Here is a 15,350-nt window from a genome sequence, read left to right as displayed (position 1 = left end):
TGAGCTCGTGACATACCAACGTCACCACCAACAAAATTATGGTAACCAGATGTGGGAACTGATATACTTTCGTAACAAAATTAATTGTAATATATGCTCTGTCCAGCTGCAGGATATGTTATTGACTAATAATGTCATGGCAACATTTTATTGTAGCTTTCAAGGACTTTAACTTCCTTGTAGTTGAAAACATGTTAGGCTTACCCTAGAAACAGATTTTATCAGACACAACTAAAATATTCAGTGCACTTCCACATCAAGATGTTTTTATCCTCATACAAGTGGGTGGGGGTGGGGGGGGGGGAATAATTCATAGAATGTTTCCAAACAAGTGCTCCACCTGATATTGAGATCTTGAAGCAACAATTCCCAACTGAATTTTAGAATGCTCACAGATCAATTGAGTGATTATTTTATACATGAAAGTTTGGGGTTTTTTTAGTACAAAAGCTGAGTAAGTTGGCCTGCAAAGCCATAATTAAATGCCCCCACAACCAATATAGAAGCAACAATTTTAACTGTCAAATCTTTTTGCAGGCTGACAGACAATTTAAGCAACCAAGAACCTTCACCCCATTATCTACCAGCCCTCCCTCCCAATTTAATACACTTATCACCCTAGTCTGACTTCTCCTTTTCTTTCATGTGAAGGAAGACTATGCTGAAGACAAAGAGTCCTCCCATCATAGAGAAGACACTGGCGTAGTAAGGAAACGCGGAGGGGATGAAGCGCTCATACTGGGTGTGCTGCAGGGGTCGCACCGACACCTATGGGAGAGGATGTATACATTAGCAAATGAGCCTCTTACAATTCAGTACTATATTCTGTGTTCTTAGAGTGTGATAGGTACAATGAATTAGCTGGTGTAGCCCTTGATATATTCAAGAGCCTTCCATTACAAAACACATGTTTTAATGTAACAGTTCCCTCACCTGAGTGGAGGAGTACAGGTGTGTGTAGCCTAGCCTGTTATAGTCCACCTTGAACTGGAACACTCCATACACGTCAGGCAACTTAAACTGGACGCTGTATTTATCTCCTGTTAAGGGAAAAAAAATAGCATTTCAAATCTATTTGTATTAGTTACATGAGTCGTAAACAGGTATAGACTAACAGTGAAATGCTTACTTACATGCCCTTCCCCATCAATGCAGAAATAACATGATGAATAAATACACAATGAGTAATGTTAACTTGGCACCAGTACCGAGTCAATGCGCAGGGGTATGAGGTAGATATGTACACATAGTTAGGGATAAAGTGACTAGGCAACAGGATAGACAAACAGTAACAGCACCATATGTGAGGAGTTATTGGTTAACTATTTAGTAATCTTATGGCTTGGGGGTATAAGCTGTTCAGGGTCCTGTTGGTTCCAGACTTGATGTATCGGTAGCAGAGAGAACAGTCTGACTAGGGTGGCTGGAGTCAGAATCTTTAGGGCTTTCCTCTGACACCACCAGAGGAAGGCCCTAGAGGTCCCAGAAGGCAGGGAGCTAGGCCCCAGTGATGTACTGGGCCGCACGCACCACCCTCTGTAGCGCCTTGCAGTCAGATGCCAAGCAATTGCCCTATCAAGCAATGATGCAGCCAGTCAAGATGCTCTCAATGGTGCAGCTGTAGAACTTTGAGGGTTTAAGGATGCACACAATTCTTTGATTTGGGTTATTGGAAAACTATTCTGCCTCATGAGAATTACAACAAAAAATGTGTAATTATGTAAATAATCATGGATTTTTATTTATTTTTTATGTCCAATGTTGCCTCTATTTTTTTGCCAGCACTGAGCATATTTCAGGTGCACTGAGCATATTTCAGGTCTGCTGAGCGGAAACTTGAATGTGAACATTTTGTGCAACGTCCTGCATGCGTTTACACTGAGCCTGTACCCACTTTAAGTTACCGTTTTAACAGTGGCAAATTAAGCTACGGTGGCTATTTGATCATAATGTAAGTCTAACAGAATGGCCTACCATCAAAAACAGAAAAGGCATCCCATAACATTTTCACATGGAAAACAGCTATTCTCTGACACAGCCTACAGTAGCCGCCAATGTGTGGTGTTTAATGTAGGCCTACATTCCATGAGACTTTTTAAAAACATTATGCAGAGCTTGACATTAACTTTTTTTAGCCAAAATGTATTGTATGATGCAAGAAACCACCTTGTATTCATTATTTCCATACCATTATTACAGAGAATCAGACAAAAATGTATGCTACCCTCTGCCCATTAGCTTCTTCAAGCCTGTCTCAAAATACAATACTGTCCCTCTTAACCGGACTTGCTTTTCAAAGATGTCTAGAAATGTACACATTTTGTGCATTTTGTAGGCAGCAATCACTCCATTGCGGACCAAAAACGAGCTAATAACTCACTAACTAGCAAAGAATATCAACAAATGTGCACACGGGCTCTGCACCTTGATGTCAAAACAAGCGCATCTAGGCTACTCATGAGTTGCAATCGCTAATGCCTGCAGAATCCTAATTTCGATGCGCTCCCCCTACAACAAAAACAGTATTTTATAGTTTGCTTTATTTCGGTATGTTGCATTGAAAGGGGCTGATATGTTGATTCGATCACAATTCCCACAGTAGAGGGAAACGTTGATCTGAAAGATATTGCAAACTAACAGGGTGAAAATCTAGTCAAGTTCAGAGAAGTTGAATTTTGAGATTTCTTCATGGACTGCTTAAAGAGAACATTGGTCATGTCTGAAATGTTCATACCATTTTTCTTGAGGTAGGTCCTGACGAAGGGGTCGATTCTCACAAACTCCAGCTGGATGTCTTTCCCGTCAAAGGGAACCCAGCTGCCCTTGGACAGCATCTCAATAACAACGCTGTACTCCTGTGTCGGAAGTAAGGGACAGAAACAATGCCATGCCACTTGATTGAGCTAAAAACTAATATCTTCATGCTCACTCATGAGCTCAACGGGCATATTTTCAACTTTGAATGTTCCGTTAAATGAACATAAAAATTGCTAAATACTGTCATCATAGATTAAATCATGGCCTTAAGTGACTCACCACAAGGTCTGTGATGGTGTAGGCTGCAGGAGGGGTGCTCTCGCCCACAGGATGATGGGTAACAGCTCCCACCCGGAGTACACCGGCCTCCTTGAACACCCATTGGGACAGAGCCTCAGCTAACTCCATGTTCCCAGTCTGAGCGTACCTTCAAGAGGTGCAAGACAGGAATTAAAACAGTTCCGTTTCTAGAAATACAAGGGTGATTATTGGACAATTAAAGTAAAAAAGTAGGGCAGGCAATTGCAGAGCAGATGATGAAAAGCACTATGAGAGAGTGTTACCTCTGGGAGCCAGGTGTGGCCTTCTGCACAGCTGAGTTGAAGAAGGCGTCACTGAAAAAGTACAGTGAGCCGCTGAATACCACACGAGCATTGTTCCTGGCCTGGAGTCCAGCAATCAGAAGAGTGTTCTTTCCAACAGCATGGGGGTACTGTCCAGAAAGGAGAACATAGTGTCAACCAAAATATAATGTTCCAGGGATAAACACCTTATACATGCACATAAGTTATTACATTGTCAAAGGAGAATGTTTGATAAGGAAGGAAACAGTGCTGGTATTACCTGAGAGATGGGTCTGTCAGGGAAGTAGGAGTAGGAGGTGGAGGAGCCAGTCAGGATGTCCAGGACCAGGGGGTTATCTGGGTCTGCCACCATGCTGTGAGAAGATGACGACAATCCTTTACCATGGGAAACAACCCAATACCAGTGTAGTTATAACCCTTGTTTAGAAGAGCCAATAATTGTTCTCCACTGTAATGGTAGACTCACCCAACACCCTTGAAGAGGATGGGTTTGTCATTGGGGTTCCCAACAATAGTGGGAGCCTTCAGCAGATTCTCTGGATCAGCAACAATCAAGGTATGCTAGGGGAATGAAAAACATTTACATCTTATGATCATAACCCACCTCAAGTGCTCTGTAATTCAAATGGACACTCAATCCACATCTTTTCTTTAGAAGTCTACATTACCAGACAGGTGTGCAAATACATTGTGCCTCTATAAGCAATTGCAAAAACTTCAGCTTAAAGGTTTACATTAGAATGTTATCTTCAGCTCTTCTGCTTACCTCACCAGGGTCCGACACATCGTAATGGTGATGGTCAATTACAGCAGTCTTCTCCTCATCAAACTCAATCCCGCATTCACTGCCCAGCTCTCTAAGAGGGTCACCTAGGGCAAAAGAGAGGACAAGACAATGGCACTAGTTCCAGTGTAAATGAAGAAGAACCCAAGTGTGTGGTTTTACACACATCATGGAAGAATAATCCATTTTTGCACTTACCAATATCAGAGCCAGCAGCCACCAGGACATTGCCTCCACCATCAATGAATGATGTGATGGTCTCAACATTGATGTTGCCACCAAAGTCTTCAAGGAAAAAAATATGCATTAAATAGTTTAAACTTTGTAACAAGAGTCACTGAGGAAAGTTATGAAATGCCACTAAAATGTTGAACTGCAATGTTAATTAACTAACCTTCCACAGATGGGGAGAAGATGATGAGGTGGTCATAGAGAAATTGGCCATATTTGATCAGGGAAAGTGACGGATCATCTGCAGTCTTGAATGAAAGGTCAAAACCACGATCTACAAATAGAAACAGCTACATCAGCCCGCTGCAAATGTATTTGCTTTACACATTTGATCCCCTAGGACAGGCTGTTAACCAGTCATTTCTAGTGCATATAAACAATTCACTACTTTGAGGGATGCTTGTATTAAAAATGTGTATTGACTTGGATGTACATTTGGGAAACGTCATGTAACAGCACATGCGCAGTGGGGTCTGCAAAATGTGCAGGATGTAGCTCAGCAGTACACTACAATCACAATTAGTGCAAAAACCTAACATCGTCAGGTGGACAGATAGCGCGTATCTTCGTCTTCAACATCGACAATGAGAGTTAGCTAGCCATCTACTATTTGACCAAAATCAATGCCACACGCCCCAGCAGTGACACATTTTCCTATGCAACGTTAACAAAACTAGCTAAGATTAGCTAGCTAGTAGTGGACAGATACGAGCGCTAACTTAGATTAATATCTGAACGAAAACCAATTAATGAAAACACGTTGTTATTGAATGTAATATTGTGAAACCACTAGCTACCTAAGTATCAATGATTGAGAAAAGCATGAGTATTCCTTCTCACCTGCCAGACTGCGGAAGAAGATTGAATGGGTGTCTCTGATGTTGAGGTTGTCCAACAAAACGAGTGTCTTTCCGTCAGCCAATGCCATGTGCATCATAGACGATATTGTTAAGAAGAAAATACAATTGTTTCCCAACAGTCTGGATTTTGTTTGAGCCATGCTTACGGTCCGTTTATTGGATAATAACGTAGAACTACCCCGGCTCGTTTGTATGTCTGATGTCCGCGTCGCCATTTTGGGAAATAAGCCGACGTCAGCTTTAGCAGTAGACCAACCTTTGGCCTCAAGGTTCAGCCAATCGCACACAAGAACGCGTCCACCGTACGTTCAAGTTTGACAATGAACATGATCAGTGCACTTTTATTTTATTATGAGGGAGTGTGATTTTCTGTAATATCTGTGCGAATACTTAGTTGTTTGTATTTTTTTGGTCAATAAATGATCTGCAGTACTGTGCATAATCATAATAAAAAGACACAAGTGGGTCAGACATTCTTGTCCCAATATGCAACATATAATGCATTATGCCGGTCAGTTTTAAGTGTTACTGAACTTTTTTTATTCCCCCAAGGAACACGTGTGGTGTTAGGTTCAACCACATACATTTAACAGTGAAGAAAAAAAACGAGCAGCTCAGTTCTGTTTTGATGTAACCGTGTTTATTGATCAGTTGGTAGTTTTTATACATTCTCCCCCTCCCCCCATATTTAATCAGTCATTGATTTAATTTAAAACATTAGGTCTATGTCATAATCTGTATTGTTCAACAACAAAAAAGATTTGCATGAACTAGTATCAACCAGGACTGAATATAATCAAAATCTACACACATTGGTATGCAATGTTAGGAGTTCCTGCTGCCATTATACTAAGCTTTCTCAAGGAAACATATTTTATGCTAATATAGGCTAGCATACATAGTCAGTTAATGACTTCTTAATACCTGCCAAGTCAGTGCTACAAATCATTGAGAAAATGACAGTGCAGGGCTGTTTCATGCTTTACACAGGGATCAATTGGAAAATAATCTTGTCAACTTGTGGAATGAATCCACAACTTGTCATTTCTCATATGGATCCCACCAATAGGAAGTGATTTCAGTTTTCTAGTTCTCTCCACAAAGAGTAATTATAATATGTTAGTAGGAAATAGAACAAACGTCAACGTGCACAGCATTTACATTGTTTGCCTGTCGACCATGGACGTGCAATGTGAAAGAGATACAACATTTCTAGCACAGACTTAGCAAGTCCTTCTCACTCAAAATGCTAGTAGCACTACACAAAGTAGTCAATCAATAGTTTATGTACACTTGTGCTTTTAATGAAAATACTTCAATGAAGTACACTAAAATACCTAAACTAAGAGAGGAACATTTACACTATCTCAGTAAAACAAGGCAGGAATCTGTAGGCAATATTTTACTACCTATCTGTTTTTTACTGTCAGGGAGAAGAAAAACAAAAGTGGTGTGATGTATCAACCTACCTTGGGATATACTGCATTTAGATTTTCTAAATGAATAGCCCATTTCTATATTTCATAATATACATTTTAAACATACAGTGCAAAATTGACTATAGCATGTTACATACTACTGCTACCGTCTAAAGAGATTCTAGAATTAGGGGAACTTATGTCAGATGAGGCTGACAATGCTTTGCTAAATCTCTACAAATGACAGTTTATTAATGATTATGTAAACTCGTGATTAGAAATCTCACTGTCGTTTTCCCACACAGGGCAGGAAATTGTCAAAAATGATGACTAATTACTCACTCAACGCACTGTTACTTGGGGTGTCATTGCACACCAGATATAATCAGTTCTTCAATGTACTTTTCTTCCCTAAGCCTGACTCTCACACTCCATCTCATCTCCCCCTGTCACAGCCTCATCTTTCCCCTCTGGCTGGGTGTCAGCTTGGGCCACCACCTCTCCCTCTCCTCCCCCCTCCTCCTCCTCCTCGGCCTCACGGGTGTGGAAGACGAGCTCCCCTCCCTGGATGACCTGCTCAGAGGTGGGTTGCCAGGTTGTGGTAACAACTTCCCCCACGGCAGTGGCTCCTGTTGCAGCGGTGTACTGCTGGTAGAAGTCCGAGTCAGCCTGGAACATGACCAGGGCCTGGGCAGTGTGGATTCGCACATGTTGGGCCAGCGAACTGGCATCCAGGAACTTGTCACCGCACGAGTCGCACGCATACAGGATCTGAGTGTTGGGGTCTGGGAAGGACAGAGAAGACTGATGGTGAGGATGTACAGTATGTGTTTAAAAGGAAGTATCATCTATAGTCCCAGACTTTGTGTGTTATCCTCGATGATTTTATTCATGTGCATGTATGGCTTTTTAAGTTTTATGTGTGCTTGTTTTTTTTTAAATGGTCGAATTAATAAACAAAAAAAATACTGATATTACATTCCGTGTTATCCAAGTGATGAATAGTAATAGCTGATCAATGCTGTGTTGGCCAGTCTCACCTGCTTCCTGCACCTTCTCCACAGCTTTGGTGATCTCTGCTTTTAAAGCCTCTGTCTCGTCTGCTGAGACCGATGAAGCCACAGGCACCACTGGAAACAGACAGAATCCATAGAAACGCACAACAGGAGAATTTTCTTAATTATTCCGAGTCCATTTCTTTCTTACTCTCACACAGCCACATTCCTTTCATCTCATTCCTATTACAGTCACATCCATTGCATACCACCATTCTCCTCCCCCTATCTGAACTTCATTACCCAGCATGCTATCAGTCTGACCTGTCAGCTGGGCCACAGCGCTGCCAGCCAGGGCCTCTGTCGCCAGGGTGACGATGTCCTCGGTGGTGACGGTGACGATGTTGATCTCATTGTCGTCCATCTCCGAGGCCGACCCACCGTGAAACCCGTCACCCCCGTCGTCGCTGTCGCCCCCGGCAACCACCAGCCGCTTCATCCCGGCCTTACCCTGGTGGACGGTCTTGACGTGGGAGCGCAGGTTGTCAACGCGGTTGAACCCGCGGCCGCACTTGTCACACAGGAAGGGCTTCTCTCCTAGGGGATGGTGGAATGAAAAAATGACTTGAAGGGTGAATGTAGACTAATGTTATACCTCAGGGTAAGGAGGTTGGAGGGACACTAAAGACAGAGGCGATATAATGTACCCACATACCCAACAGCTTTGTTTTCTTCACTGGAAATATACACAAAATATACCTATATTCCAATTTTTTTTATTATATTTAATTATATAATATTTTTTGACTATCCATTAACCTAATGTACAGTAGCAGACATAGAAAGACGCCTGAGCAGAGTCCCAACTTCCATTTTTCAGGGAAAACGGAAGTTGAAAATACTGTATCCCTGAAAACCAGAAAAAAAAACAGCTTTCTGGGGTGAATATGCATTAATATCCACTACTCCCAGGGAACCTCACTTTCTGCTCACTCACAATGGTACTTCCTACCTGTGTGAATGATGATATGCTTGGAGAGATCCCCAACGTTGACAAAGGCCTTGTTGCAGATGTGACACTTGTGTGGCCGGATGTTATCATGGTGACGGATGTGATTGGCCAGCTGACTGGACTGGACAAACCTGAAGTCGGAGAGAGGACATAAACGGCTCTATGTTATATCAATAGGATCATACTGTGTGTGTGTGTGTGTGTGTGTGTGTTTACCTTTTACCACAGCGGTCACAGACATAGGGCTTCTCTCCGGTGTGCTGGCGGACATGAGCGATAAGTGAACTGGCCTGGGTGAACCCCTTCCCACAGATCAGACACAGACACGGCTTCTCCCCTACAGGAGACACACACACACACACACACTACAGTTACATTACAGTCTCTAACCTATGATGCACTGCACAGGCATTTGCTGTTATTTTTGCACCCGTTTATGTTACACACATGTTAAGGCTACACAGTACAAAGTAAGAGGTACATGTGAACAGTCATGTAAATCAATTTCTAGGACTGTTACCTGTGTGTATGCGCTCGTGTCTCTGTAGCGCCCCGGGGTCGGAGAAAGCTCTCTGGCAGTGCATACAGATATAGGGCTTCTCCCCACTGTGAACACGCAGGTGTCTCTTCAAGTTCCCTGGGAAACAAAACTACAGTTATATACCAATATGAAGACCAGAGACTAGTTATATATATATTATATATATATAATATATAAATATAATATATATATAATAAAATATATAATATATATAAAATGTTGATTTATATATATATATATATATATATATAATAATAATAAAATATATATATATATATATATATATATAATAATAATAATAAAATATATATATATATATATATATATATATATATATATATATATATATATATATATATATATAAATATATATATATAAATCAACACAGAGAGAGACCAGGGCCTGTGTTCATAGTGTGTAAAAGTAAGAGTGCTGATCTAGGATCAGATCCCCCCATGTCCAAGTAATCTTATTCATTAGAATCAGTGTTGCCTTTTAGATCATAATTAATAAGATTACATAGACAGTGAGGGCCTGATCCTAGATCAGAACTCCTACTCTCTGAGACGCTTAATGACTACAAGCCCAGAAGTCCACCTCTCGTCTAGTCTGGTGTTACCTGAGGTGGTGAACTGTTTGCCACACTCTTTACACTTCAGAGGGCCGTCTGTGATGTGGATCTTCAGGTGAGCCTTTAGATTCCCAGTCTGTCCAAACAGAGGACTAGCCAGGTTAGAGTACAGTTCAACATTTCAATGCAAGGATAGAGAGAAACTATTTACAGAGTTGTACAAAAACACTACAACATCTATCAGTGTAGTCGTGTTTTAGTAGTGGTCCTAACCTGGTTGAACCGCTTGTCACAGTGCGGACACCTGTGGCCCTTGTCGGCATCATGGGTCTCCAGGTGGCGCATCTTGGCGGTGGGGTCAGAGAAGGCCCGGTCGCAGTAGTCGCAGTGGTATGGCTTCTCGCCGCTGTGCACCAGCATGTGGCGCTTCAGGTTGCCAGACGTGGTGAAGAGCTTGCCGCAGTCCCTGCAACTGTATCGGGCCTCGCCCGTGTGACGCTTCCGGTGCAAGTTGAGCAGGCTGATCTGCCGGTAGCTCTTCCCACATGAGGAGCAGCAGTAAGGTTTCAGGGGGCTACGGAGAGAGAGAGAGACATAAGATATATTTAAATAAGATATAGCTACTTATATTTACTTATACTTACTCAGGTGCTGAGAGGTTCGAGAGGATGTTGATGTAATGAAACTGTGATTTTTATGACTGTCTTGATTTTAATTCACTATCAATTTGATCATCGTTATTATCAACAAGTTACAAGGGGATGTGTTGCACAAATCGCCTCGGTCATACAAAGTCTTGTTTTTGAACATTAAGAGAGGGTAGATCTCTTCAAGCAAATCTAAAATGAGAAAGTAAACCAATCAGATCTGCAAAGAGAACATCAACAAGGTCCCAGAAATAGGACAAAGGGATTGGTTTGTCATTATGCCCATGAGAATGACAGGTGATGAGCTTGATACGAACCTGTGTGTTTTCTCGTGAGCCTTGCAGGCAGCCGGGTCTGAGAAGGCCTTGTGGCAGTCACGGCAGCTGAAAGGTTTCTCTCCTGTGTGAATGCGAATGTGTCTCTTGAAGTTCCCCGTGTGGGTGAACTTCTTTCCACAGTCCTAGAAAATAAATAGTACGTAAGTTAGAAATGCACAACCCCCAATTACATGAGTGTAAATGCAATATCCTCTATTTGATAGGAAAAAAACATTCAAGCTGATAATTTCCATGTTTAATCAGAGTGTGTAAAGTAACCACACACATAAACAAGCACACGGTTCTCACCTCACACTTGTGAGTCACAGAGCCGTAGGACCGTGACTCGGTGCGGTCAGTGACAGCACCCAACCGTAGCTGCTTCCTCTCCTCTCCGCTCTCCGTCCCCTGGCCATCTTCTCCCTCATCACCTTCATCCTCCTGCTCTTCTACTTCTTCTTCACCACCTCCCTCCTCTTCCTCCTCTTCCTCCTCTTCCTCCTCCTCCATCTCGCCCTCCTCCACCTCTTTTTTCTCTTCATTTACTGTCTTTGGTGCGCTACTCTCCTCATTGGAGTCCTTATCTATGAATAGGAATTGCATAACCATCAGACACTGCGGCCCACTGCAGTCAAATATTTAGAATATATAGCCTTCCATCCTCCCTTGAAGTAGTCACTGATCCGACATGATTGGATAGGAGAAAGCAAGGTAGCTTTAACCTATCCAGTCATGGCAGATCTGTAATTACTCCTAGGAAGGTCAGTCAATCTGTTTGTTTACCCTGTGAGAGGTTGCGCCGAGGAGCTCTCCTTGTCCTTCTTCTCCTGGTGCTCATGTAAGACCTACCGGCTGCAGACTTGAATGGCAACTCTGTAAGTACAAAATAAATCTTCATCAGCACATCAGCACATCAAACATACAGATCATCAATGAAAAGTATGAAGACAAATTATTCACATACTGGGCGTGTAGTCCACATCCGAGGGGTCATCCTGAAACTCAGGCACATCTTTGGCGACGCTCTCCACCTCCTCACTTTCAGCTGCAGCTTTTCTCTGTGTGGCGTGGGTGGAGGTTTTGGGGGGTCTTCCTCTCCCCGGGGTCTGTTTGTCTGGGGTCTTTCTGGAAATCAGCCCATCGTCAGGGGTGGTCTCCTTCAGGTCCTCCTGAACGCCCTTTGGCCCTTCATCCTCTGCTGAGGGGTTTGGGATCTCCTCGTCATGTGAACTTGTCTCTGATGGCTCCTTCTCCGTGTTTTGCTCTCCTTCCTCAATCTTGTCTTTATGGTTTGGAAGAAATTATGGGCGAGAACAATATTAACCAGAAAAGGTAAATTTCCTGAAGAAAATCAGTGTGCTTGCTTCAGCTGTCCCCCAAAAATTTACTGATAACATTAGTGGTCTTGTTAAAGCGAACATGCTAATGACTGTGAACTAATAACCACTGTTTGTGAACTGATCTGTACTGTACTCACGGTCAATTAAGTCTTGTGTTATCTGGGATGATGTGGAGACTGCCAGAGACTGGTAGGCAGAACAGGCATTGACTATCTCCTGCATCTGCAGGAACGTGGCCACCGCCACCACATCCTCCACATTCTGAGGACTCAGACTCAGCTTGGCCGTGTACATGAACTCAAGGACTTGGCCCAGACCTGCAGAATACACAGGGATGGATCCATGAGCTCTGCTGTGACTGAGGCAGATAACCTAAGCATGATGTTGAACATGGTCTTGTTAAGGTAAAGCAAATAATTCAGGGTTTTCCCTTCATATATTTTTGTCTTAGGTGGGGAATACGATCATTTGTAATAGTGTTATCATTTTCAAACAAGACTTTTAGGGGCAACAGCAGACATCCACTTATTGCAGACATCCTAACTCATCAACCTGGGAAAGGCCTATGTACCTGCTGCGTTGCTAATATCCAGGTGCACCACATCCTTCTGGTCCAGGAAGAGGGTGCGGAAGTAGGCGCTGCAGGCAGCCAGCACAGCCTTGTGAGCCTTGAAGTCCTCCCCGTCCACCACGAAGGTACAGTCACAAAGTAGGCCCAGCTGACGCTGATGATTGAGCTGTTCCAAAACCTTGCCACTGTGCCAGGGAAAGTCCATCCTGGAGAGTGGGCGCCTTGGGAAGCTATTGACACAGTTGTATTGGACTTAGTCAAGCAGGTGAGGCAACACATTACCACTGTCAAACTAACCTACATGTTTGGAACTTCAAACAAAAACATGTCTGGAGAGGGGATTTGTTATTGCTATTTTATTGTGTTACTATTTTGTTTTCTTACTTTAACTGTATAGTTGGGAAAGGGTTTGAAAGTTAGTATTTCACGGTAAAGTCTACAGTTGTTGTATTTGGCGCATGTGACAAATACAATTTGATTCTCACTTAAAATGTGACTAATAATTATGATATAATCACTCACGGTTGGTTTATTCCTCAGTGCATTTATCATATGTAATTTACATTTACATTTAAGTCATTTAGCAGACGCTCTTATCCAGAGCGACTTACAAATTGGTGCATTCACCTTATGATATCCAGTGGCACAACCACTTTACAATAGTGCATCTAAATCTTTTAGGGGGGGGGGGGGGGGGGTTAGAAGGATTACTTTATCCTATCCTAGGTATTCCTTAAAGAAGTGGGGTTTCAGGTGTCTCCGGAAGGTGGTGATTGATCTGTACTCATTTGACATTTCCTGACAACTAAATAATTGGGGGCTCAGAAGATATAGAGCCCCACAGTGGAGGTTTCATAATAACCATAAAACCCAGCGGTCAAACAGGGAAACAGTTCCAATTGTATTTCCACCACTCATTTTTTCCCATAAGGGACTTCAGAAACACTTCAAATAGGGGTGTAGGCTTACCCTGGCGTGATGTTTTGATAACCATGTAAATCTCTCTCAGACAAGGTGACTCTTATCAATATATTCATCTCTATTTACTCTTAGATTCAAAAATGCTAATTAGCATCAAAGTAGACATCATGCAAAACTACACATCATCTCTAGCTGACACCTTTGCTAACAGGTATTGTGTCCATTTAAAACTTGCACAAGACCATTCAGAATTGTCAATAAAAAAATGTTTTGCCAATTTATTAATTACAAAATGTAGGTAACATTAGATGGTTAATCCAGATATTCTTGCCTTGATTTGGTAGTCTCATCCAGATCATCATGGCATTTGTAGTTTATGATAGCCCCATTAGCAGCTAATTGGCATTTATTTTTTGGGTGGCGAATATATTTATAAAAGGCACCTTAGAGAGATTTCCACAGTTATCAAAACGTCACGCTTGGGTAAGCCTACACAAATCACAGCTCTTATTTGAAATGTTTCTAAAATCCACTATGGGGAAAAATGAATGGTGGGAAAACGATTGGAACCATTTCCCTGTTTGACTGCTAGGTTTTATGGGTATTATGGCTCATACTGTGGTACTCTATGGTGTTGTTGTTTTATAAAAATTATAGTAATGCAATATTAAACTTATCAAAAAAAGCCAGAGTTGGCCTATATCGACAATTGACAGTTTAAAAGTCCTCGCTTAACCATCGATGCGACAGACTGTTTATACAAATGGTGCGCAAATAATTTGTCATTTAAGTAATATCATGAATTAATTTTTTGACGATGCAGAAGATTGATTACGAATCCTATATCCTTCTACCCTCGCTATCCGGGATTAATTTAGCGTGTCTAGACATGCATGTTTTGGACAAACAAGATGGCGTTTGGCTATAGAGAGGCCTTTCTTTCTGCTAGTCCTTAGAGCCTCGATCTGTACTTTAAGCATACGCCATCTTTCAAAAGGAGTGCATTAAAATTACCTCTCGAGAATCGCAGAGTTCTCCGCTCCAAACGCTTGTTATGTTGTTTCGTAATATTTTCCCACAATCCGTTGAATTCGTTCAATCGAGTTTTTCGGTGATCGATCTAGCCCCACAGACTCGATTCACCGCCATCTTCCACTCTCTGATCGATTGATAGTGGCCGGGTGTATAGTTTACATAATGCGCACGCGCAGTGGAATGGTGTTAAAAATGGCCATGTGATGGCGCACTAAACCTGATCGTATTCAAGATGGTTCTCACAGTAAGAACTTCTTTCACTACTACGTTGTGCCTCAACATGTATATGTTCTTATAATTCTCGTAATGACATGCTAAAAACAATGGACAGCTTAGGTGTAAATGTTTGAAAGGGGTAAGAAAATAGAAATTTAGCGATGGCCATTGTGTGGTGTGCACTTTTTCTTCTTTCTGACACTGGCCAAGGTCTACTGAGCAATGAATTGACAAACATGAAACATCATACATTGATGGACATAAACGTTTATATTCTCTAAATGAAAAATCAATCAACTACTTTATTCACACAACTATTACAATGTACAATGGTAGCAGTATCTGCAGAGTTCAGTAGAAGAAGCAATACTTAGTTGATGGATGGATGTGTGTGTGCAGGCTCGTGGTAAGGGCTGGAGCAGAATAGGTGGAATGGTATCAAATACATCAAACACATGGTTTGATGCCATTCCATTCACACAGCTCCAGCCGTTATTATGAGTCATCCTCCCCCCAGCGTTCTCCATTGTGTGTGTGTGTGTGGAGGTG

General features: G+C 42.1%; 2 protein-coding genes across 3 annotated transcripts; both read right to left on the bottom strand.

Annotated features, from left to right (window-relative positions):
* Positions 1 to 134: 134 nt before the first annotated feature.
* On the bottom strand, positions 135 to 5,485 carry ddost (dolichyl-diphosphooligosaccharide--protein glycosyltransferase subunit (non-catalytic)). Its single transcript, XM_014135368.2, has 11 exons — positions 5,197 to 5,485; positions 4,520 to 4,630; positions 4,324 to 4,410; positions 4,108 to 4,211; positions 3,808 to 3,902; positions 3,601 to 3,694; positions 3,321 to 3,469; positions 3,037 to 3,184; positions 2,735 to 2,855; positions 934 to 1,040; positions 135 to 768 (listed from the first exon to the last, which is right to left on the bottom strand). The coding sequence occupies exons 1-11, from the start codon at positions 5,429 to 5,431 to the stop codon at positions 619 to 621; spliced, it is 1,401 nt and encodes a 466-aa protein (XP_013990843.1). The 5' UTR covers positions 5,432 to 5,485; the 3' UTR covers positions 135 to 618.
* Positions 5,486 to 5,834: 349 nt separating this feature from the next.
* zbtb17 (zinc finger and BTB domain containing 17) lies at positions 5,835 to 14,751 on the bottom strand. 2 transcript variants are annotated; one of them, XM_014135365.2, is made up of 15 exons: positions 14,565 to 14,751; positions 12,630 to 12,859; positions 12,196 to 12,375; positions 11,683 to 12,000; positions 11,502 to 11,591; positions 11,028 to 11,302; positions 10,719 to 10,861; positions 10,028 to 10,328; positions 9,803 to 9,890; positions 9,162 to 9,278; positions 8,858 to 8,978; positions 8,642 to 8,772; positions 7,954 to 8,226; positions 7,675 to 7,764; positions 5,835 to 7,419 (listed from the first exon to the last, which is right to left on the bottom strand). In XM_014135365.2, the coding sequence occupies exons 2-15, from the start codon at positions 12,832 to 12,834 to the stop codon at positions 7,046 to 7,048; spliced, it is 2,706 nt and encodes a 901-aa protein (XP_013990840.1). In that variant the 5' UTR covers positions 12,835 to 12,859; positions 14,565 to 14,751; the 3' UTR covers positions 5,835 to 7,045. The 2 variants fall into 2 exon arrangements, with proteins under 2 accessions (XP_013990840.1, XP_013990839.1); XM_014135364.2 differs by lacking the exon at positions 14,565 to 14,751 and adding an exon at positions 13,257 to 14,111.
* Positions 14,752 to 15,350: the final 599 nt, after the last annotated feature.

This window comes from Salmo salar, chromosome ssa13 (genome assembly GCF_905237065.1).
Source record: "Salmo salar chromosome ssa13, Ssal_v3.1, whole genome shotgun sequence".
In the NCBI taxonomy this organism is placed as follows: domain Eukaryota; kingdom Metazoa; phylum Chordata; class Actinopteri; order Salmoniformes; family Salmonidae; genus Salmo; species Salmo salar.
Note: the sequence above shows the minus strand (reverse complement) of the source record. Positions and strands in the feature narration are given on the sequence as shown.